This window comes from Lontra canadensis, unplaced genomic scaffold (assembly GCF_010015895.1).
Source record: "Lontra canadensis isolate GAN:19392208 unplaced genomic scaffold, GSC_riverotter_1.0 scaffold31, whole genome shotgun sequence".
NCBI classification, from domain to species: Eukaryota; Metazoa; Chordata; class Mammalia; order Carnivora; family Mustelidae; genus Lontra; species Lontra canadensis.
Window position 1 is genome coordinate 14,740,686 of NW_022631025.1, and position 23,647 is coordinate 14,764,332.

A 23,647-nucleotide genomic window follows, 5' to 3' on the forward strand; every position below is an offset into this window, starting at 1 on the left:
TTGCCCTTCCGGTCTTACAAGGGTCAGACGACTCCCAAATCTCCTTGTCCAGCTCAGTTTTTGCCCCAGAACTTCATAGCCTCACATCCAAGACTCTAGAAATCTCTGGCTAAATGTACAACAGGAGCCTCGAGATCAACTCAAAGCTGAAAGTCATTCCTTGGCCCCTTCCCTGTGTCTTTTGCACACTTTTTTTCTATCATGGCGGCGCCACTTTTCACCTAATTAGCCCCGCTGCAGGTTGGACAGTCTTCCTGGACTCCACCCTCTCCCGTGGCCGCATGTCCATCCCTAACTCCCCTCATGAACTGCTTTTTTTTTTTTTTTTTAAGATTTTATTTATTTATTTCACAGACAGAGATCACAAGTCAGACAGAGATCACAAGTAGGCAGAGCAGCAGGTGGTGGGGGGCGGGAAGCAGGCTCCCCGCTGAGCAGAGAGCCCGATGCGGGGCTCGATCCCAGGACCCTGGGACCATGACCTGAGCAGAAGGCAGAGGCTTTAACCCACTCAGCCACCCAGGGGCCCCGCAACTGCTCTTTCTAAACATGTCTTTACTCGTCCCTTCTGCTATGGCAGACTAAATGGGTATCTCCCTGAAATCCCTGTGTTGCCGTGCCAACCCCCAAAGGTAATGGGATCAGTAGGTGGTGCCTGTTGGGAGGTGTACAGGTCAGGAGGGCCCCTCATGAATGGGACTGGAGTCTTTCTAAGAGACCCCAGGGAGCTCCCTCACCCCCTTCAGCACGTGGAGACACAAGAGAGGTCTGCAACCCAGAAAGGGGCTGTCACCCAACGAGGCTGCCATGCTGGCCTTGTACTTCCCAGTCTCCAGAACTTTGAGCAGTAGCTTTCTCCTGCTTGCAAGGCACCCATCCTCTGGAACTTTGTTGTAAGAGCCCCAGTGGACTAAGATACCTCCTTACAAACCTACCATGGCTAGCTTGGCTGATGCCTGGGACCCATCCTCCGGCTGCACTGGTCCCTGCTTGTCTCCACATTTCGAATTCCGACTCTTCACATCCACACCGTGACTGAAGGAATCTTCCTAGAACTTCAATCAGTCCGTCTCTGACACCTAAAACTCCTTCCTTCGTTTACAGTGTAAAAAGTAAGGGGCTCTCCGTGACCTCGGCCCCATTCATAATCTGGGGCAGGGAGGTCATCTCATCTTATGGATTTGCTCCCCTTTTCTTAAGATTTGAAAGAAAAGATGTATTTAGAAAGAAATCACCCTCACAGTTTTTGAAGCCTGTTTTTACTTTCTTCGAACCCTTCCTATCGGTCAGCATTCTGTCACCTACTTTGTCTACATCACCTCAGGTCATCCTCATGGCACCTCGAAGAGGAAGGTCTATTTCTGTGTGCATCTCACAAGGAAGAAAACAAAGACCCAGAGCCAGCTTGCCCGAGTCCATGGAGCCAGTAAGAGGAGAAGCCGGTCTTCATCCGGCTCCGTCAACTCCTATCTGGGCACGTGTCCTAGAAAACAGAGAGCCAGGCTGGCCCACAGGACCCAGTGAGCACATCTATGAAGGAGGCAGAATGTGCAGAAGAGGAAAAGGGGAGAGAAGCTCATCAAGCTCTGGCCTAAAGATATTATTTAAGGAAAACAGAATTTGCATGCCCACAAACCTTTGATTTTTTTCTCAATATAAAATTTGGTCTGAGATTCATTCGGCCACCTAAACACATATTTACATAATATGGTAGCAATCGAAAAGCCCAGAAATAGGACTTATACCCATAGCAAGCCATTCAGGGAGCTCTTCGTGTAACTCAATTTTAAAGAACGCCGTATTTAAGGATTCACTGTCTATTCATTTGGACGTCAGAAAAAATACATGCATAATGAGGTCTAACAGTTTATAGTTGGGAGGGGGCCCAGGCATTAAGCCCTCTCCTGGGGCAAACTTCTGCCTTGCTTCTCCTCCTGCAGTTTCTCCTTTTGCTGGTGAATCATCCCCAGGATCACAGATATTTGTTATCCCCACATGAAAACAAAGAAGCCTCACCCGTCCCCGTCTCCCCAGTGCAATCAGCACCCGGCACTCAACTTTCTCCAGTCCTACCTGCCATTGGTGGACACACCGTGCTGTCTCAGGCATCCTCACTGGCTACCTCTGCAGCCAGGGGTGCCGCCATCCCACCGGATGTCTCTGCCTGGCCCGCCCTCCCTCAGGTCTCTCCTCTTCCAACTTCTCAGTGGCCTTTCTGCCCTAAGCTATGCCCTAAAGAGTCCAACCCAACTCAACAGAGTCAGGGGGCTGACTCTGGCAGACCCCTCCCCCCATTGTTTTCTATTCCCTTATGCAACTGACTTTTTTCATCACTCCTTACCTGACATTAAATTACATCTTTTTATGTGTTTCTCTGCGTATTATTTATCCTCCACACCCCTCTCCCCTCTACCCGCACACACTAGAACACAAATCCTATGAAAGCAGGCACTCTCGTCTCCTATTTACCACTTATCTCCAGTGACTAGAAGGGCATCTGGAACGTAGTAGGCGCTCAATAAATATCTATCCATTACAGAAATATTATACTCTACCAGAGAGAACTGTAGAGAACCCAAACCTCTGGGTTTCGAAAATCCATTTTTCTACTTCTTCAGACATTCTAGTAGCAGAATCAGCTTTGGGGAACTGGGAAAAGCACGTAATCTTTCACCTTTCTGAGGTCACCCGGATTCGTTCCTCACAGCTATAATTCAGACTTTCCATCTTCTCGTGGAAGTATATCCCCACGCACTGCTCCTCGAAATCATGAAGTCTTTTCAGATCCTCCTCACTCAGGTAGAGTTCTGTGTAAACAAGCATGGCACATTAAAAAATATATATATATTTGTCTTTTTTTCTTTTTAAAGATTTTATTTATTTATTTCACAGACAGAGATCACAGTAGGCAGAGAGACAGGCAGAGAGAGAGAGGGAAGCAGGCTCCCTGCTGAGCAGAGAGCCCAATGCGGGGCTCGATCTCAGGACCCTGAGACCATGACCTGAGCTGAAGGCAGAGGCTTTAACCCACTGAGCCACCCAGGTGCCCCCCATTATTTGTCTTTAATAGGAAGCTGATACGGAGTAGGAGTGGCTTTTCTCCTACTGCTGTTGAAAATTAATAAACTATTGCTTGTGTGAGAATGCTGCTGCGTTGTCATGCCAGATTCCTAATATTAATGGAGAAGCACTGTGCAGAAACAAATAAAAACACCAACTTGGCTCTTCCCTATTGTCTTATGAACAGGTGTGGGGATTTGAAGATGACTCATGTAGAACAGACATTTTCTGTCCAATATGCTCATTAGGTTAGACCGTTTCTACACATTAACAACACTTCACTACATTTATATGCACATGGGGAAAGAACCTGATTGTCTTTTTTCCCTGCCGTTTGGTAAATAAACTATAGGTTAAAATCAACTTTGGTGAAGTCTATTCTGTTAAATTAATCCAGCAAGTGTAAGAAAGTTTCACTTTGCTACACTGAGTTTGTAGATATAGTTGACCCCTGAACAACACGGGTTGAAACTCACTTATATGTGTTCTTGTTTGTTTGGGGTTTTTTTCCCAGTAAATACAGCACACTACTGTATTTTTCTCCCTTACGATTTTAATAACCCTTTTCTTTTCTCTAGTTTACTTTTAAGTCTTAGTATATAACACAAATAATACCCAAAATATGTGTTAATTGATTGTTTATATGATCAGTAAGGCTTCTGGTCAACAGTAAGCTATTAGTAGTTAAGTTTGAGAGGGGAGTCAAAAGTTATATACTGATTTTTGGCTGTGCAAGGCGCTGGCACCCCAACCCCCACATTGCTTAAGGGCCAACTGCGTAAGTTGCTCTCCTGGAAACAGAGGCATTATTGCCGGCCAATGGCTGAAGCTATCCACCTTCCTTGACATGATTATAATTAACTCACAAAGCGACATTGTTTCATGATATTGTGGAGCTAACACACATCAATGTCAGTCATCAGTGATCTCATTCCATCTACTACTTTGGCCCTCACTCTGATCTAACAGAAAAATAATATTAGCTTGTGAGCAAGTTTCTAATACTCGAAAAATATATAAATGGTGCTGCAAAAAAGGTTTAAAATGGAGCATTCTTATCCTTCAGTGATTTCACTTAAATTAGGGAAAAACCCGTAATGTTCTCTCAGACTTAGAAATCCAAACATTTATTTTCCAATAAAATGAGACAAAAATATTGAAAAAATGGGGCAAAGAGAAAATATTCAGCCATAAAAATCTGTCCACAACTCAAGGACATACTATTTTATGATTTTATGGTGTGGAAGAACCAGATACTGAAAAAAATCCAGTAACAACCGCCCCCCCCCCCCCCCCCCCCCCCAACAAACTCTAAATGCCTGTTTGCATTAAAGAATCTCTTGTGAGGGAGAAACTTTGCAGTTCTCATGATTTGATCCTTCTGTGGATTCCTGAAAGCTAACAACCCAAAGACCAATTCGAGGGACAGGCGCGGCTAACGTCTGTGGAGCATTCCCGTGACTCTCCACCAGGTGGCACCGCTGCCCTGGATGCACACGTCAATCTTCACTAAAGGAGTGGAAGAAATTTCACAAAAATTCAAGAATTTTCCAGAACTCTGGATGAACACTATCCATCAGAAATGTACTTGAGTTATATACGGGAATCATCCTATAAGCCCAGATGAAAGAGAAGCTGAAATCTGGCCAAATCGCAGCCAATTCCAGGATCTCTCACCTGGTTCCCATGCAGGCGTTCCACAGCCAGTGCCCAGGAGGGCTCTCTCTGAGAAGCCTAAAAATTATAGTGTAATTATAAGCCTTTAAATTGACTTCAGTTATGTGGTGCCTGTGTGGCTCAATTAGTTAAGCGGCCAACTCTGGATTTCTGCTCAGGTATCAATCTCAGGGTCACGGGAGAGAAAGCTGGGCATTGGGCTCAGCGCTCAGTGCAGAGCCTGCTTCGGATTCTCCTTCCCTTTGCTTATCCCTCCTCCCAACCCCAACTCTAAAATAAATAAATAAAACTTTTTTTTAAAAATTAAGTCCAGTTGTACTTTGGCTTCCTCATCCAGGCTGAATATTTGCAGGGGAGCTGGGGAGGGTGGAAAAGTAAAGTAAAACTCCAAAGTGACTCGAAAAGAGAGAAATACTTCACTGAGCCAATTGCCAGGAGAAACCAAAGCATATCCACCCTTCCAACCTTGTAGTAACACCTGCCCCCTAAGAGCCCCCTGAAATATGTAAACAGCGCACACTCCCTTATCTGAAACTCCCGGAACTCCTATATTTTAGAATTAAGAGTTTTCCTGGTCTCAGTTTCAGAAAGGTAATACAGTGCATATGCCATAAGTGAAGTAAAATCCCTACCTGAGGCTAGGGCAGTACCTAAAAGCCAACACATCAGTGGTTTTTTTTGCAGCAGAATCAATGAATATTCACGCTAGGAGGGATAAAGAGAATAAATGGCTTCACATTAGTCCCATCCACCTCTTTTGTCCAAATGACTCTCTAACTTAAGAGGAAAAAAGCTTTCTGCTTTCAGGGGTATTTTGGATGTAGGAATTGAGATAAGGTTTATGGATTTATGCATTTCCCCTATATATAGGAACTACCTCGAAATGGGCCTGGTACCAATTGTGAAATTGCTTGAGAGGAACTACAATAGATCTGTGAAACCACAATAAGAAATGTTCTATTATAACAATTAGTGTGAGAGTCATATCTGCAGAGAAGACATGGATAAGCAAAATGAACTAAGAGAATCTCCAAATATGCTGACTAAAGCACTAAGAAGAAGAAGGGGGGGAGGGGGAAGGAGAGGAGAAGAAAAAGAGGAAGGAGGAGGAGAAGGAGAAAAGAAAAATAAGAATCCACATTTCTCCATCTTGAACTGAAAATATCAAACAACCATACAGAATCATCTCCATTCTCAACAGATTAGGAAGCAGAGAATCAGGACTCTAATTCCTAAGTGAAACCAAGTCTGTCTTTCTAATTTCTTTCAGCCCAGAAGACCTCCTGTGACTCCTCTCTGTTTGGATTCCTCCTTCGACAACAGGTAAAGGAGTATGGGTCACTGTGAGTACTCCCTAGGAGTTACTCTGATGACTTTCCAGGTGATAAGAGAAAACACTGATTTCCCAGATGACAGGGAGCATTAAACATTCACGCAGAGATCCCGTTCTTATCTCTTCCTTTCTTTCGAAGTACTGGTTAATCTCCGCATAAGGCACCACAACTACATGATGAGATCAATATATCTGCTTAGACCCAGGGTCTGGGCTGATAGGCTATTGTGTGGGAAGGCCCAGAGACTTCCATCCCATGCCCTGAACCCAACTTCATATTTTCACCTTGGATCTCCACTCTTTACCCTCTTCCCAGTGCCCCATAAATGAAAACGTACTTAATCCAACATCACCCTCTTCTTGGTCGTTTGGAGCTTGATGATGGCAAAGACGGCGAAGGAGGAGACCAATGTGGCTCAGCAGGATGAAAGGTGGGGGCAACCACGGCTTCTGGTGGTAGGTCATGATGTAGCGATAGCGATTGTATTTCCACAGTTTATTGGAAATGGATTTCATATCTACATAGACGTTACTGTAAGTTGCAGGGAATAGAGGGATAATGTTTTAAAACAGCATCCTAAAATAGAACAGATTCTTTCTCTATTTTCCAACTTTTATGATTGGCTCGCTCGACATTCCCAGCACTTAGTCGACAACAATAATATCCATCGCCTTTGTGATTCTTCCCCTACCCAGACAAGATATATTAAGCACCTTCTACAATCAAATAGGCTAATCAGAATAATAAAAAGATAGAAATTACAATCAGAGAGAAAAATGCTAATGTTTTAAATGCAATGAACATAAAACTCCCCTCTGGAACTTATCACTATTCTTGGTTCACCATCTCTTCTCAAGTAAGAAGCTCTTTTCAGTCCATAATTTACCATTCACAGTAAAAACTGTTAATGTTTCTCTGTATCATTAACGAATTAGAAGAGATTCTCCCAATGTCAAATGTGAGAACCAACAGAATAATCCTAGTTAAAACACCCAAATGAAAGAATACAAATGAAGAGACAAAGAAGAAAAATCGGTCCATCCTAAAATAATCAAGCAGCAGAACTCTGATTTAGAAACTACATAAAAATTATTTACGTTAACTTTACAATGAAAATAATCCCTTATAGGTAGGCCACCTGGATTATCCCTTTAATGACATCAATTGTAATATGCAGATAGTATGTTAAATACTGATACCTTAGAACTGGCAACAGAAGTTGTGGCGGGTGGTGCATTATTCTAAAACAATGTGTCATCTCCTGATTACTTACCTTTAAGTCTACACCATCATGGGGGTGGGGAGAGGACACCATGGGATGTCTATCCTAACATTCTGCGTAGGCTAATGTTTAGTTTCTCTAGAGAAAGATGGCAAAGTAGTACTTGAGGAGGACAGCCAGAACGAGCCAATAAGAATACAGGCAGCCCCACACTTGAGCCATGATAAAGAGAAGAAAGCGGAACTATCCTGGAGAAAGCCAGCTGAGAATAAGAGGAAGGGAAAAAGTTTCACAGAATCCATAAAGCAGATGAGAGGAAGACAGAAAACTGAGGTTTAATAGTAGTTCTCACAAGTGTGGCCGGAACCACAGATTTAGCATCACCTAAGGACGTGTCAAAAATGCAAATTCCTGGGCCCTAACCCAGAACCACTGAATCAGAAACTCTAGAAGAGACATTATGTCAATGTCTCCACAAGCCCTCCGGGATATTCTCCTGTACCATCCAGCTGGAGAACCACCACAATTAAACGCGGTCATTCCGAGCGAGACTACATCTGCCCACCAGCAGGTGGCTATCTTCACAGTGTAGGTCAGGGGTTTTGTAATTATCGCTACAGAAAATCTGGAAGGGGGCCCTGGACAATCAATCAGATCTGGGGTTTCTCAGCTTGTTTGGTCCTCCCTCTGTCCCTCTCTAGAGAGAGACAGCTGGTCTGTGAGGATTTCTCAACCTCTCTTTTGACACCTGTCATTTGTGAGAAACAAAAGTCTCATACCCTCTCTGAATGTTATTTGAAATGTCAAAACAAAAAACAAACCACAAAAAAACAAAAACAAACCACCTATATTAACTAAACACCAGTAAATGTTAGATAAAATGGTGGGGCTAAAAGAGATGACAGCTATTGTATGATCTTGTAACAAGGAGGAAGATAGGTCTTCCTTGTATATTTATAACAATAGTCTTTTTAAGCATTCTATTTTTTTTTTGTTTTGTTTTTTGTTTTTTTTTTACTTAGATTCCATTGCACTGATTTATCTTGCCCTTTTCAGTGGAATAATCAATGAATAAAATACCTAGCATTGGAGTGCCTGGTTGGCTCAGTGGGTTAGGCCTCTGCCTTCAGCTTGGGTCGTGATCCCGGGGTCCTGGGATTGAGCCCCGCATTGGGCTCTCTGCTCTGCAGGGAGCCTGCTTCGCCCTCTCTCTCTCTGCCTGCCTCTCTGCCTACTTGTGATCTCTATCAAATAAATAAATAAAATCTTTAAAACACCTAGCATCGTGCCTGGCATCAATGAAGCATTCAAAAAATACTAGTTTCTACCCATCTCATCACCTGATCTCTTTTATCCATTTAACACTCTTTTTGGTACTTGGGGAAAATTCATCAGCAAAAAAGACAATAAAATATCTTGTCCTTGTAGGACTTAGATTACAATAGAGGAGACAAATAAACAGCAAAAAAAGTATAAATAATAAAATATATTTGTACTTATAAGTGGGTATAAAGGAGAGTAAGGGGGACCAGGCATGCCACAGAGATGGCTGAAGGAAAGGGGGCTGCATTTTCAAATGTCATCCTTAGACTAGGCCTAATGACAACGGGAACGGGTGAGCAACGTCTCTCGAAGGGGCTGAGAAAATGGGCCGCAGGGACGCCTGAAGGAAAAGCACTGCAAGCCAAGGGAACAGCAGCTGCAAACACACCTGTGCTGGTTGAAAACCTCCAAGGGGCCATTGTGATTGGAGAGCAGAGGGTTAGGGGAAGAGTTGTGTGATGCATGATTGGAAAAGCAGCAAGGAAGCCAGGTCACTGGGGCTCTCTAGGTCTTAGGATCTTTCAGGAGCTTTGAAATGGGAAACCACTGAGAGTTTGGAGCAGAGTAGTGACATCATCTGACATACGTTTTTAAAGGGTCACCAGGGGCTACTGTGTTGAGAAGAGACTATAGGCCCAAGACAGAAGCAGAGAAATAAGTAGGAGGCTCTCTAGTGGCAGTGGGGTGGCAAGGGGTGGTTGGGTTGATGATCTGTTTGAAGGCAGAGTCAACAGGCAGTCCTGACAGTGCAGAGGTAGAGAGGTAAGTGGCATTGAGAATGACTCCAAGGCTTCTGATGTCAGCCACTGGGGAAATGGAGACTTGACAGAAACTTGTGGGTCTTCTCCATAGATTTGGGACAGACGAGGAGTAGAGTAAGTATATTCTGGGAAAGAGAGGAGATCAAGAGTTTGAACATTTAGAATTTTAGAATTCTATTATACAACCAACTGGTGGTTAAAGGGGGCAGTTGGATCTGTGATTGGAGTGTGAGGAAGAGATCAGGGCTGGAGATATACATTGGAATTTGTCGGCATTACAGGAAACTGACCAAGATCACCAAACAAAATGTAAATAAGAAATGAGCAAGATCTGGGCCCAGGGGATGTTCCAATGTTACAAGATTGAGGAGAAGGAGATGACCCAGAAAAGCAGACCGAGAAGAAATGAAAAGTGAGGTAGAAGAAGATACATTGGAGCCAAGTAAAGACAAGACATCAAGAACCCCTCAGCCAGTTTTTAATCTTAGCAACTGTTATTCTTCCATGATTCCAACTTATTCCTTTACTACAATGCATGATCTCCTTTCATTCTGCTTTTATTGCTTTCTGTCCATTTATTGTTTTTTTTTTCCTTTTTCCTCCTGCTCTGCTCTCTTCCTACCCATAGTTTTACGCCCACGTGTTAAAACTACAGTGAAAAAGGAAAAAAAAAAAAAGGAACACACAAAAACCAAAGGCTACATACTCAAAATATGAGCATCTACTCAAAATAGGTATTGATTTAAATGAAATAATCTTGATGTAATTTTGATTTTGATTTAAATAAAATAACCACATTTAATTAAAATAACCTACTTGAAAAAAGCAATCAGCAGGTTCACCATGATGATATATTGCACGAAGAGGTAGACAGCTTGGAGGAACGGAGTAAGAAAAGAACCAGGAGGGCAAGATGGTTGGCTTGCACAAACTACAAATAAAGAATTTAAAAGAACGAGAGATACGGTGAATCACAGTCCTATGGCTCCACAGAAATACTTAGCACATTAACTTAGCAGAATACCACCAATTTTTGACATCTGCACGATGCAGATGAATGTTTTCCAGGTTTTGTTTTTGTAGTCTACCTACAAAGGTTTGATTTCGGCATGAGGGCAAAACCCCCTACCTACCATCTATATCTGAAGCATAGACTTCTCCGTAAATCATCCAGTATGGCTCAAACACAATGTCTCGAGCAAGGCTCCAAGACGGAAGCTGCTTTGGTGAAAGGATGGCCTTGCGTGCCACCCCAAAGCTCAGCAGGACGATGGCCATCAGGATCACAATGTAGAACATGTTTGCTGTCTGCAAAAGAGCAAGGCACAACCCGAATTTTACCGCAGACTTGAAATTTAAAACAAACACTAGCAGCATTCATAATTATACCTCCCCAATAAGAAGACTGTCTAGTCACTGAGCACAGTGCCCCAGGCCGTGAAGAGCTGGGCTTCCTCTGGCTAATCATCTCCTTCTCTCTGCGTGCATGTTGCATGTCCATGGGGTCTACAGGAAAACGTTAACTGTGCTGAGGGTAAAGAATCTGTACTTAAACAAAAAATAGGGAGTATTCAAATTAGTCAAATGAGTCCTGATCCTGATGACTGTCTTCAGCAGTTCGTGAGAGTCTGAGAAATTGATCAGGTCGGGTTCATTTCACTTACAAATGTACATCAACTCAACCCATTTGTTCACTGTAGCAGAGACAATTATGCCATGGGGATTCCATGAGCTCCTCCGCAATTCTTAGACTGCCGTCCACGAAGCTGGGACCACATGACTTACCTAGCTGATGGCCTGTGGAGTAACAGGAAGTTATTTTACTTCCTGTCCAGAACAGTTCAAAGCTGTTAGACTTTCTCCATCCCTCTCATTCCCCACCACAGGAAACCTTGGAAGCCACATGCAGATATGGCTCCATCCCAAGATGGAAGATTCTGGATCCCTGAGCTTTAGGGTAGAGGTCAGCCCCCATGAACACTCATTAAACTTTGCATTAGGGAGAAATAAACTTGTGCTAAATCACTAAGATGTATTAGTTAGCTCAGTATAGCCCATCTGATAAATACCAGGGTCACCAAGACCAGAGAAAACACTGCTGTCTGAAAGTGTTAAGAAAAAGTCTGTCTTTGGAGTCCTGGAGGCTCTCCTTTTCTGTTCTCCTTTGTTTTCATACTACCCTTCTTCTCCAGAACTTGCCCCTTCCCTGCCAGTGAGTATTCCAGGAAGAAGAGCCAAAGACGATCTGGAAGTACTGTGCTTCCCAGAGGGTGGGTCTCAGGCCCTGTACGGAGCCCGCTGGAGAAGGCTAACCCAGCCACACAGAGCCGGGCAGTCCAGATTTGAATCCTGACTCCCCTACTAATGCCCTTGGGGGATTTGTTTCCTCTCCATTTCCTTATATGCAAAATGTGGATAATAATAGTACCTATCTCATAAAGTCATTTTGAAGATTAAATGAGTTAATAGGTACAAAGTACTTAGAACAGGGTGTGGCCCATAATATGGACTATTTAAGAGTCGGCCAGAGGTGAGCAGATAAAGAGAGAAATTGATATTTTAGCAGAAAATATTACTGGTGATAGCCTCACACAAATCTCACCCTCGAGAATTACTATGCTTAGAGACAAATTTGATTCAATCATATTATCTGGCCCCTACCCCAAAAGCTAATAAGCAGAGTATCCAAATCAACCGACCAATATACTCTCCAAGGACATTTGTTAAATAGGAGTTTGTGGTTATAAAGAAAGCAGAGACGAAATGAGCTGGATGTCTGTGCTTCTAAGAATAATTCTAAAAGTTAAACTGTTGGATGAGAACTATGAAAGAACCATTACAAAGGACTCCAGAATATACAAGCAGACCGTACTCACCATTTTTGCAATCATGGTCACATACGGACCTACATGTTGATTCACAGCAAAGAAATCCAGGAGCCGTGAGAACCAGAATATGATGTCTATGCAGTAGATGAGTCTTCCAGCTGTGTGCAAAGGAGGGTCGCCCCACCGAAGGCCGAAACCAACTGAAAATAGGCCAATAGCCACAGTTTCTATTATGTTCCAGTACTCACCAATCCATACCTTCACCTTTTGAGTAAACTTCCCAGGTTCTGAAATACAGACCTAAAAGAAGATAGAAAGGGGGAAATTTAAAGAATGAGGCATAACCCAAGAGACTCACAATAATGTTCTTTGGTCCATCGACTGCTCCCTTAAAGAGTAATTTGAATCCCACCAAACCTTAGATCACTTAGATATTTTACACTTGATCTTAGCCAAAGGCCGAGACAAGATCACTTAGATATTTTAAAGACTTCAGTGATCCTTGGGTAATGAATTATTAAAACAATTCTGTAAGTGTGTTTTAATGTCATTGCTAGTGTGAACCAGCTATTTGAGAGACAAACCAGAAGTCCACAAAATAAATAAATAAATAAAGTTTTTCCTAGCTTTCATTAATCCTAAGCTAACACAGAGGACCAGAAAGACATTTTAAAACTCAGTATTATAGCAGAGCTATATACCTACAATTCTATCTTTATGAGGGATAGCCAAGTGCAGCGGAACCTGGTTTGAAAGGAAGAAATGTTGCAATCTGGTCCTGCTCCTGCTACTTAGTGAGTTGCTGAGAAATTACTAAGAAGGTCATAGTAGAAGTCACTACTAAGGAATTACCCCTGCAACAGAATATCAAATTCAAATTTAAAATAATTAACTTTCTTCCCCTGGAGCATAAAAAAAATGGTGGAATTCAGGTAATTGTTTTCTATTTCTGAATTGTTTTCTATAGACTCCACAATAGTAACTAGCAGGCGGTTTAGGTATAATTACCAAGAATCCATTTACTTGGTGTATAATGTTGGTCATATCAGCTCTAGGACAAAATAAGTGTCTAAGTGCATAGACACAGAGATGCATACACACCGAGATACACAGACATCGATACGGAAAACAAAGTCCTAACTGTACTGTATGTAACTGATTGCAGGTACAATGGCATGGATGGTAAGTTATTTTTTTTTTTAAGTGACTCATTTGCAAAACTAAAAATGAACATTTTGTTTTGTTTTTTTGGACTCCTTGCCTCAGGGATTTGCAGCTTCAATTTTCAAAGGTGTTAGTAAAATAATTCAAAAGCTATAAATGAACTCTTTACCTACTGCACAGCCTGGCCATTTCCGTGCCTTGTGTGAAATGGAGCTGACAACGGGCAAGCGATGGTAGGCTACAAAAATCAATCTCATTAAAAAAAAAAAAAAAAAAAAAAAAAGCTTCTGGGAAATCAACAATTAGATAGCGTCACTCTAAGACTGATAAAAACATAAGGACATCTTTAAAAATAACTGCTTTCAAGGAACAGCAACCAGCCAAGTATATGGCAAGGAGTAAGGGTTGAGCTCAGAGATGTTCCCCTGAATACCCTTCCTGTAGCAAGCAAATTAGAATTAGCATTGCCTGTCTCACCCCTACTCTTGACCCATCTGCCTGTTTTCATTATGAGCCCCAAACACCTCCTTGCAGAGGTGAAGACAAAGGTAGAAGGCATGACTCACCTCCCTGACTTTCTCAATGGCATTGGTGAAGATATAAATGATAACGAGCCACTCTTGCACGGTGGGCTGGGGCTGCATTTCCACCAACACAGTGTAAGTGAACAGCATGAGGAACGCCAAATATGCCATCTAGGAGGGGGACACACATTCCCTGGACGTAAGTGAGAGTCATAACGGAGAATGCCAAGCAGAGACAAACAGCCAGGCAGAAACACACAGGAACGTCAATGTCATAACATAGCACTGTAACTGGGACTGCCCCCCAATGATCGATAAGCTGGTTTTAAGGAAGGCAGAACAATCTCTAGTTTTTGTCCCAGAATTCAAAAGAAGGAATGAAGGTCATTGTTCCCAAATGCATGGAAGGGGGCACTGTCTCTTCTTGTTGGCTCCTGACCAGAATTTCCAGAATCCTGCGCATGCCAGCATGCCAACAAGTCAGGAGAGAACCACACACTCTTCCCTCCATCTAAGCATAGAAAACATGTATCCCAAGCACACCAATGAGCAGTATCCGTAAGTGCCTATTTTCAAATGTCATAAATTATGACGTTTACTTTTTGGAGTTGTTTTTCTTTTTAAATTTAATTTTATTTTTTTCATTTGAGAGAGAGCATGAGAGAGAGTACAAGAGGGAGGAGGAGCAGAGGGACAGACAGACACCCCACCAAGCAGGGAGCCCAACTCGGGGCTCGATCCCAGGACTCATGACCTGAGCTGAAGGCAGACAACAAGCCAACTGGGCCACCCAGATGCCTCTTCTGGGAGCTTTATTTTGTGTGATTAAAACATACTGGTCAGTGGGAAAGTACTGTCCAACTGTGAGTCCTTGTAATTAAAAGACTGTTGGCATTTGTATCTTCAGCACTCAGCACTTGGCCTAACACATGGTAGACATTCCAGAAATGCATGTTTAATTACTAACTGTTCATATTAAACCTAGATTTCCAAGATCTTCAAAGAATTAAGGCATGGTAAGCACACACATATATATACATTGTGATGAATAGCTTTGCAATCTTATCTAAAGTCTTATTTTCTTAAAATATATTCCCAGAAGTAGAATCACTGGGCATACACACTTGAAACCATGACACATATTACTCAACTGTCCACCAAAAAGGCTTTACCAATTTCCACAAAAACCAGCAATGCATGAGACAGGGCAGTTCTTTAAATAGCCTCAGATGAATCAAAGTGCCAGATTAATAGAGAGAATGTGTGTGTGTGTGTGTGTGTTCATTCTCAACAAGGTGAATCATTATTTTAAACGGAATCCCTATTTCTGAGATCTTTTTGAGCTCTCCTTAAGTTTGGTACATTATCCTCTCAGTACAGTTCTACGTAGAGAATGGCTAAAACCACTTGTTAACTACACAGCTGGGAAGCCATATATCCAACAGGCGGTGCCTGGGGAAGGCATGAGGCATGATGGGTAACGCTGCCTCTGAGATAAAGAACCTGCTAGAAAAGCATAGAAGAAAGTTAAGGTAAATTCTATTAATTCTATATGTCTCTGGGCTTATGCCTCAAAGTCTAAGCATGTTTGATGACTGCTTAGACACATAATTAAATAAATTTGTTCTGCCAAGCAGTTTCTTTTCTTTTCTTTTTTTTTTTTTTTTTTTTTTCATTTTTCTCTTTGGCTTTACGGTGGCCAGATACTAAGCCACCACAAATATTGGTAATCTTGTTCCCGACACTTGATTTCTTTCCATCTTAAGATCAAACATGTTTACATTTTTTGCTTCCTCACTATCACATATGTAACAAGACACTGCTTCAGTAAAGCACACACATCATAACACAGCAACATGATAGCCAGGACGAAAACGCCCATGTTCCCTGCCATTATGGTGGGCAGACCTGGCTGGCTAATTGGTTCCCTTTGTTAACTCTTTGTTGTTGTTATTCTATTTTCTGAGCTTTACTCCTGTCTCTAAGAGCTCATCAGCTGGGAGTGCCTCAGTGGCTCAGTCAGTTAAGCATCTGGCTCTTGGATCTGGCACAGGTCCCGAGCAGGTCCTAATCTCAGGGTCTTGAGATCAAGCCCTGTGTCAGGCTCCCCACTCAGGAGTCTCTTTAGACATTCTCTGCCTCTGCCCTTTCCCTGGCTTGTGTATTCTTCTTTTCTCTCTGTCAAATAAATAAATAGTTCTTTAAAAAAAAAAAAACAAAACAAAACACTTTTTTTTTTTTTAAATAAAAGTTCATCAGCTGTAAATTTCTATGGACATAAATACTTGAATACTCTTTTCCCAATGATGTGTCTACAGTTAAAAACCTCTTGAAGCTACTATCAGAGCCTTTGGAATATTTTGTTGCATATTCACAAAAATGGTGAAACTTCATCGTTTGAAGGAATATTTGATTTTTGAAAACAGAGCTATGTATGTATTTAATAAGTATATGCAACAAATGTTTGGATGGGCAAGTAAATATTTTGAAATACAACACATTTAGAGAAATGTCCTTTTATAATCACACTTCAAATGTTTTAGAAATACAATCTTGGCCATGAGAAATTTAAAGTATATATAAGCATTAGAAAAATGCTCTTAAATAAATGTGAAAAGCACTTACCACATTTAAAGTGCTGTTAATGATTTCTCTGTATCACTATAATCAATATTAGATATAGTATTTGTTCATAAATTTAACTTCTACAATTTTATTGTCCTCCAAAAGGTGGGGGGGATAGTGTCAGAGGATAAAATAAAATAAAATTTTATTGTCCTCTGTATATTTATAGTCCTATGTTATTGAAGACAAAAAGCAAACACTTTGCATTTTTCCTGTCTATATTTCACATTGTTCCTAAAAAATAGAAAAATCAATTCAACTGCTGATTTCTTTGCCCAAGATGAGAAAAGAATCCACCCCACCATTTAATTCTACGACCACTTTCATTAACTGGTTGTTCCACAAAGTTTTAAGCACTCAATCCCAGCAGAGCTAACGGGAAGCACTCAGGAAAGAAGAAAATGCTTGTTCTTTCATTCCCATAGTGGGAGAGATCAGCTCTAACCTTTCCTCACCTCCCTCCAATCTTCTTTGCTAACCCCTTTTTCATTTTCGGGTTTTGTTTTGTTTTGTTTCCTCACTGAATTTCTACATTTTCTCACAAGTTGACAAAACCAGGCATAATATTGCCAAAATCATCACTGACTACTGGCCAGCATGAAGTCTATATTTAATTGCTGCACTGAGACCAACCGTATAAAACCAGAACTTGACAATTGGAGCACTGTAGAACTCATAGATTTTCCTGGTCCATGGAAGGCTTTGGGGATCGCTCTTTAAATCAAAGTGCTGATTTTCATCTGGTTTCTCATCGGGGCCTCTTTCCAAATCATAGTCTTTCTGCAAAATAAATAAATATTTATTGTTAGAGCCTTAAGTAAAATACTAACATTTGCAAATATCCAAAATATATCATCTATATGAAGATAATAAATATATTAGGAATTAACTGGGCACCCACATGCCAAATTAGAATCTTAGTCTTGGAAGAAAGACAAAGAAAATTTATTGTATAAACCTTTGACTTTGGGGTAAGGAGCACAGGCTTCTCTGAAATGCGAGCTAAGTCTCCAATTACAAAACCTAGTCAAACTAAGGATAGTTCCAAGGATTTAAAAATGGTCCCCATTCTTGTTCTGCTTAGTCTCCTTTATTGGTATTTTAGAACCTAAAAATATCATAAAACCCCCATGAAATCATTAACAGATAATTCCGTAATAGAGAAGGACAAAATGGACATCCGTCAATGATACAGTTTCCAATTCCCAGGAAAGTTGGGCACAGCATTACTTTCAGAATTCTAGCTTTGATAGCAGAGGTGCTTTGCCTGAAGTTATGGACTCTTGGAGCTTCCAGAGTTCCTTGAACCTCCTGAGACTATATACAAGTATTTGTGTTGTACACACATTCTGCTAGGGGTGTGTGTGTCAGTCCAAAGAGGTTAACCCTTGTCTGTGATGAGCAGTAAGCATCTCTGTGGCAGACAAGTGGCTGTGTAATGCCCTATGGGTGTGCACAGAGAAGAGCCTTTTATAAAGCCAGGGTGGGGGGGCGGAGAACTGAAAAAAAAAAAAAAAATCACCTGTAGCCCGGTTGCTTTTGGGAAAAGGGAATTTAGGTAAAAGAGAAGCAAAAGAGATGTCACCCTACTTTATGGAGCTCTGTGTGGTTCTAATTTTTAAACAGGAAATGCACTACTTATGTGATTTGAAAAAATACTAAATGAAAACACAGCAATGTTTTCTGATGCTTCTTAGATGAGTCCATTTCTTCGACCTATCCACAAAAGATGTCCGTCTAGTGTCACACCTGCAAGACTGGTATGATTTTACATGCCAAGAAATCAATCAATGTTGCTTGAATTGTCCATAACGCTGATCAAATGGAATTTGATGGGTCTCAGGCATCGGGATGGCCTGACTGACTGCTGTCATTCACTTCATTTTGGGCAGTGAAATTGGCACTGTGACCTCAGAGTGTAGGAACTGACCTGGTTCTTAACAGGTCTGAACCTGTCTAGACTTAAAATAGCTTACAGCCAATGAGAAAAGTCCTCATTTACTGTGATTTTAATGTCATCAGTACCACTTCAAAAAGACCCCAGAAAGCAATTTCAGTAATGACTATGTAATTAAATAACTCTTTTTTTTTTTTTCTAGGAGTTTCTCATTAGGTATTATTTACCCTTGACAGTTTGGTATGGATTATAAAGTCCTAATTGAGCTTCTCTCTCAGCTGAACTCCAAGACACCAACTACCATGATGAAGACAATCTAAGAATATAAATTCAGATTCAGAACGTCCTCCTCCTCGCCCCACCTTAGAAGGTAAACAAAAATATTTCACTTAACTAGCTTTTGTTCTACTCAAATCTCAATATAATCAAACTCTCTTTCTTTCTCTCTCCCTTCCCTCCTCTCTGCCTTCCTCTCCCCTATCCTTCTCCCCTCTCCTCATCCTCTCCCTCTCCTCTTTCTCTAACAGGAATCTGATCAGCAGGCACACAGAATAAAATTACAACTACAACAATCAAGTCTACTGCAATTCATACCTATTTTCCATTGTTAACACTATCGTCATTTCCACTTAATGACGTTCTGATAAAATAGCTTATTGTTCAACTTTAGAAAATATTTTTGCACTGTGGTTTATCAACATGTCTAAGACTAAACGTGTCTTTCTCCTTCCAAAGCTGCTCCTTTTCCAATCACCCCCATATCCCTTCAAGATGGCCTTGTTTTAACCATCAGCCTCTCAGTCGCTATCTCCATTTTACCCAGGCCCCGCGTTCAAACGTTACCGGATTCTTCACTAAGCGCTCTCTTTTCCTCTCTATGCCCATTGCTACTAACTCTGGTCAAAGCCCTTAATCCTTCTCATTTGGACGGTTTTGTCAGCTGATGCTCTCCCTGCTTTCAGCCTATCTTCCTGCTACATCATCCTATTCACTGGAGACAGAATAATTCTCCTAATGGTCAGATCATCCTGTTACTCTTGTCATGTGCATCCCTGGATCTCCAATACCTACGGAAAAAACACCACATTCCTTCATAGCATATACAGGAGTCTCCATGATCTAGCCTCAATCTACCTTCCCAGCCATACCTGCAAATATTCCCTCCTTGTCCCATATCCACTACAACCTAGACTCAAATCAAACCATAGAACTTATAGTGCTTGATACATGCCTTGCATTTCCTACTTGTACCCCTACTTACTGTCTGTCTCCCCAAGGAAATGCTATTTCCACACATTGTCAAGCCCCAGCTTATCCACCACTTCGTGCATGAAGCTGCCACCAGTCTGTAATCCTCACTGACCCCAAGTGAGAAGAATCTTCTTCTTCTTCCCCTACTTAAGCCATTCTGCCATCTTGCTATAAGAAAGCTCAAGTCATCAAAAGTCACGTTTTCAAAGGGCTAGCAGCTAGAGAGATTGAAAGTTCACACAGCAAAGTTCTTTTGCCTATAGAGGCTTCAGCAAGGACTTTTATAAAACTTCATGAGGCAGATGCAGTTGACTCTATCCAGCTTCAGGACAATGGCCTTCCTTCTCCATTACCACCCACGATGACCACAGGGCCAAAGCACCAAGACCCACTCAAAGAACATCTCCATTTCCTGTCTTCATTTTGCTTCCAAAATATGTAACACAGATTGTGTTCCTCAACTAATCACACGTATCATCTTTAACCAGGAATGTGAAATCTTCCATGTCCCATCTAATGTTGATGCCACCCATACTCTCTGCTTAGCAATGTTCCAAACAGAGCAGGTAATCAAAAACTACTGCTCTGATTAAATTCAAAGGCAAAAGAACATTGTTGTTGTGATTATAATTCATAACAGAGCAGGTTTGGGCGCTTTTTAATAAAAGTTTTAAACTGAATAATGCTGAGGTATCAAGGATATCCTCTCTGGTTATAAGCTCTGTGGTGGCAAGGGTCACGTCTGCCTTAGTTACTGCAGTGTTCCAGAACACTGAATCTTGTCTGGCACATGAGCAGTGGCCAATAAGTAGTCAATGAATTAATAAATCAATATGGCCATGTCCCAGCCATCCAGATGGGCAACGTCATAAAAAAGGACCACTACATTACAGCCAAAGTTTAATTTTTCAGGAACCTGTGAGAACTTACTACATTTTTTTATGTTAAAAGCATGTTAAATGCCATTTAAGGAAGGACTTTCTTCTCTACAAGTTTCCCTTTAAGAACAACTACTTAGGGGAATGTTCCAGCCATTTACAAGGACTTAAGTGTTCATGAGAGCTTATCTTTCCGTGAACCTTACAGGTGCCAAAAGTGAAGTAACATCCACTTGCAAACCACTATTTGCTTCCAACTGCCAACATATTTACGTATTTGTTTATAGATAGACAGATAGGTAGGCATATAAGCAACTCTCTCCATTTTTCATTTCAACAAACTAACTAAATGTGAACACATAAATAAGCAAAATCAAACAAAATATCCCACATATAAAGATTTCATTTTATTTCTAAAGATGTTAAGTCAACACTACATTTCTTATCCTTCCTTAAAGAAATTTTGAAGTGGTCTAAGCTTATTAACCAGATCATTAAGCCAGAACAATCACAAATATAACAACTTGATTGCCCAGCTTTGTAAGATAGTTGCTCACACATTCCACAGAGGTTAAAATGTACCGGTCATCTCTTGTATTCTGAGAACCCCAGATAGAACCATCAGGCTTAGTAAAGTGAGGATGGAAGGAAGCAGGGGAGGGTAAAGGAGAAGAATCCCCAGGCAGGCACAATGGTCAAAATATTTAACAACTGGTCTGGTAGAGGCATTAACCAATCAGAATGGATCCTCACCCCATCACAACAGATGTCAGCCAGACAAACTAATGATTACCTATAATTACTTATTTTTCATTTAATACCTATTGAGTGCATTTTTAAAAGCTTTTATTTACTTGACAGAGAGAGATCGATCACAAGTAGGCAGAGCAGCAGGCAGAGAGATAGAGTGGGGGAAGCAGGTTCCCTGCTGAGCAGAGAGCCTGATGCAGGGCTCGATCCCAGGACCCTGAGATCATGACCTGAGCCGAAGGCAGAGGCTTAACCCACTGAGCCATCCAGGTGCCCCAATACTTACTGAGTGCATTTTTAAATATTGTAACAAATACTTCACAAGTGCAAAAGCATATCCAACAATATGCTAGAGAAAGATGCCTCATTCAAGCATTGAATGCTAAGGAAGACAGTCACTGTACCTACACTAATAAGTTTGTAAGTAATGATCTAAGCTGAGAAGTAAAATGCAAAAAAATACATGCACAGACAGCATCCTGGAGACTCTCAGTGAAGAAAGGTTCCAAGAGAAGTAGCTCAAATTACTCAGGAAAACATATACATCTAAGAACTCAAGTAAAATTATTTGGTCACTGGATATAACAAATGAAAAAAAAAATCATGGAGTGGGACAGCGAAGGTAATGCAAAACCTAAACCTGAAGGATATGAGGCATTCTTCATTATAACTTTCTTTTTTTTTCTTAAAGAAAGGGAGAGAAGTGGGGGAGGGTCTGAGGGACAGAGAATCTCTTAGACCATGCCCAGTGTGGAGCCTGATGCAGGGCAGATCTCACAGGCTGAGGTCATGACCTGAATCGAAATCAAGAGTCTGACACTTAAACAACTGAGCCAGTGAGGAGCTCCTCTTCATTGTCCCGTTAGAGAAATAGTGACTCTATTTATTCTACTAGTTACAAAGGAAAATAAAAAGTTAAGCGCCTGCCAAGATATAATAAAGATATTCTTTCCCAAAGAACAGGATATTCTGCTTAATCATATATGGGGGTAAATTAGATGTATCATACATGCTATACCCAATCATAGATAATATGATTAAGACCACTAAATACATTGTTTAATAAACGAGCTTTGTGCATGTGTGTGTTTGGGTGCAGTCAACACCATGAAAACCACATTCATTAGGATACTGTACTAACCACAGAAGCACTTTCTTTCGTGCCGGGGTTCTGGTCACCATAATACCACGCAAACTGGAAGTCCTGCGACTGGGGAACATGCGACATCTCTGCTCTGCTTTTAAATTCCAACGACAAAATGGTGGGTGGAAAAAGAAGACTTATGATGATCTTTAAAAGAAAAAGCAAGATAAGTAGGAGGGATTATAAAACAAGGCACAAGTAGTAGTCAAATCACCAAATGAAGATTTTGATGTACATAAAGCCCCAGACCTAGCCCTACATCAGTTGATACCCTGATTCCATAGATATTTTTTGACTCAATTCCAAATCTAGCAGTGTCTCCCCCAGAAAGTCATAAATGCAAGCGTATGTGTAGAGGGAAGTCTACTGCAGGGTTATGTGTAATAGCAAAAACATCTATCAACCTACATATCTATCTATATAGAGGGCTAGCTGCTGGGGGACAACCTAACGGTGGAATATTATGCAATCATTAAAAAGATAAAAATCACTTCTCAGTGTAATGAAGATATCCAAGTTATATTGTTAAATGAATAAAAGTTATATAATAATATATATAGTGTGATCCCATTATTGTACAAAAAGAAAATTAAAAATTAGAAAAGATATGTTCATAAATATATATACATTTAAAGGTTTAAAAATATGTATACCACACTGTTATTATTTATCCCCGGGGCGGTGCAGTGAGAAGTATTATTTTTCAAAGAACATAAGCAGATTGCTTTCATAATTCTTTAAAGCAATTAAGTAATTATTGTCCCATAAAATACATTAAAGCTTATTCATATTATAAAATCAAGAATATAAAAACATATTGTCACTTTGTTAAATTTATCTCACAGCCTACACAAATACTTATTTTTTTTAAGATTTTATTTATTTATTTCTGTGAGAGAGAGAGAAAGAGTGAGAGTGTGTGTGTGTGTGTGTGTGTGTGTGTGTCCCCACAAGCAGTGAAGGGGGCTGCACAGAGGGAGAAGCAGGCTCCCTGCTGAACAGGAAGCCGGACGCAGGTCTCGATCCCAGGACACTGGGATCATGACCCGAGCCAAAGGCAGATGTTTAACTAAGGCAACTTAAATAAAAATATTTATTTTCTTTGCCAGTAAAACCCAAGGAAGGTATAGATCTGTAATTTTTCATTCTGTTACTATCATTCATGAATTTATTTATAGGCTATTCAAAGGAATATTTACGTTCAACCTG

The 23,647-nt window shown here is 41.0% G+C and overlaps 1 protein-coding gene across 5 annotated transcripts in view; it reads right to left on the reverse strand.

Annotated features, from left to right (window-relative positions):
- Positions 1-23,647, reverse strand: part of TRPM6 (transient receptor potential cation channel subfamily M member 6) — a 159,473-nt gene that overhangs the window by 41,122 nt on the left and 94,704 nt on the right. For 4 of the 5 annotated variants that reach the window (XM_032866643.1, XM_032866642.1, XM_032866641.1 and 1 more), the window contains exons 18-25: positions 22,436-22,585; positions 17,152-17,298; positions 13,936-14,064; positions 12,254-12,505; positions 10,511-10,685; positions 10,194-10,308; positions 6,409-6,602; positions 2,675-2,807 (exon numbers count right to left, since the gene is read on the reverse strand). In XM_032866643.1, coding sequence (XP_032722534.1) covers positions 2,675-2,807; positions 6,409-6,602; positions 10,194-10,308; positions 10,511-10,685; positions 12,254-12,505; positions 13,936-14,064; positions 17,152-17,298; positions 22,436-22,585 — 1,295 coding nt within the window. The remainder of the gene's footprint in view (positions 1-2,674; positions 2,808-6,408; positions 6,603-10,193; positions 10,309-10,510; positions 10,686-12,253; positions 12,506-13,935; positions 14,065-17,151; positions 17,299-22,435; positions 22,586-23,647) is intronic. The other variant, XM_032866645.1, reaches the window with a different exon arrangement.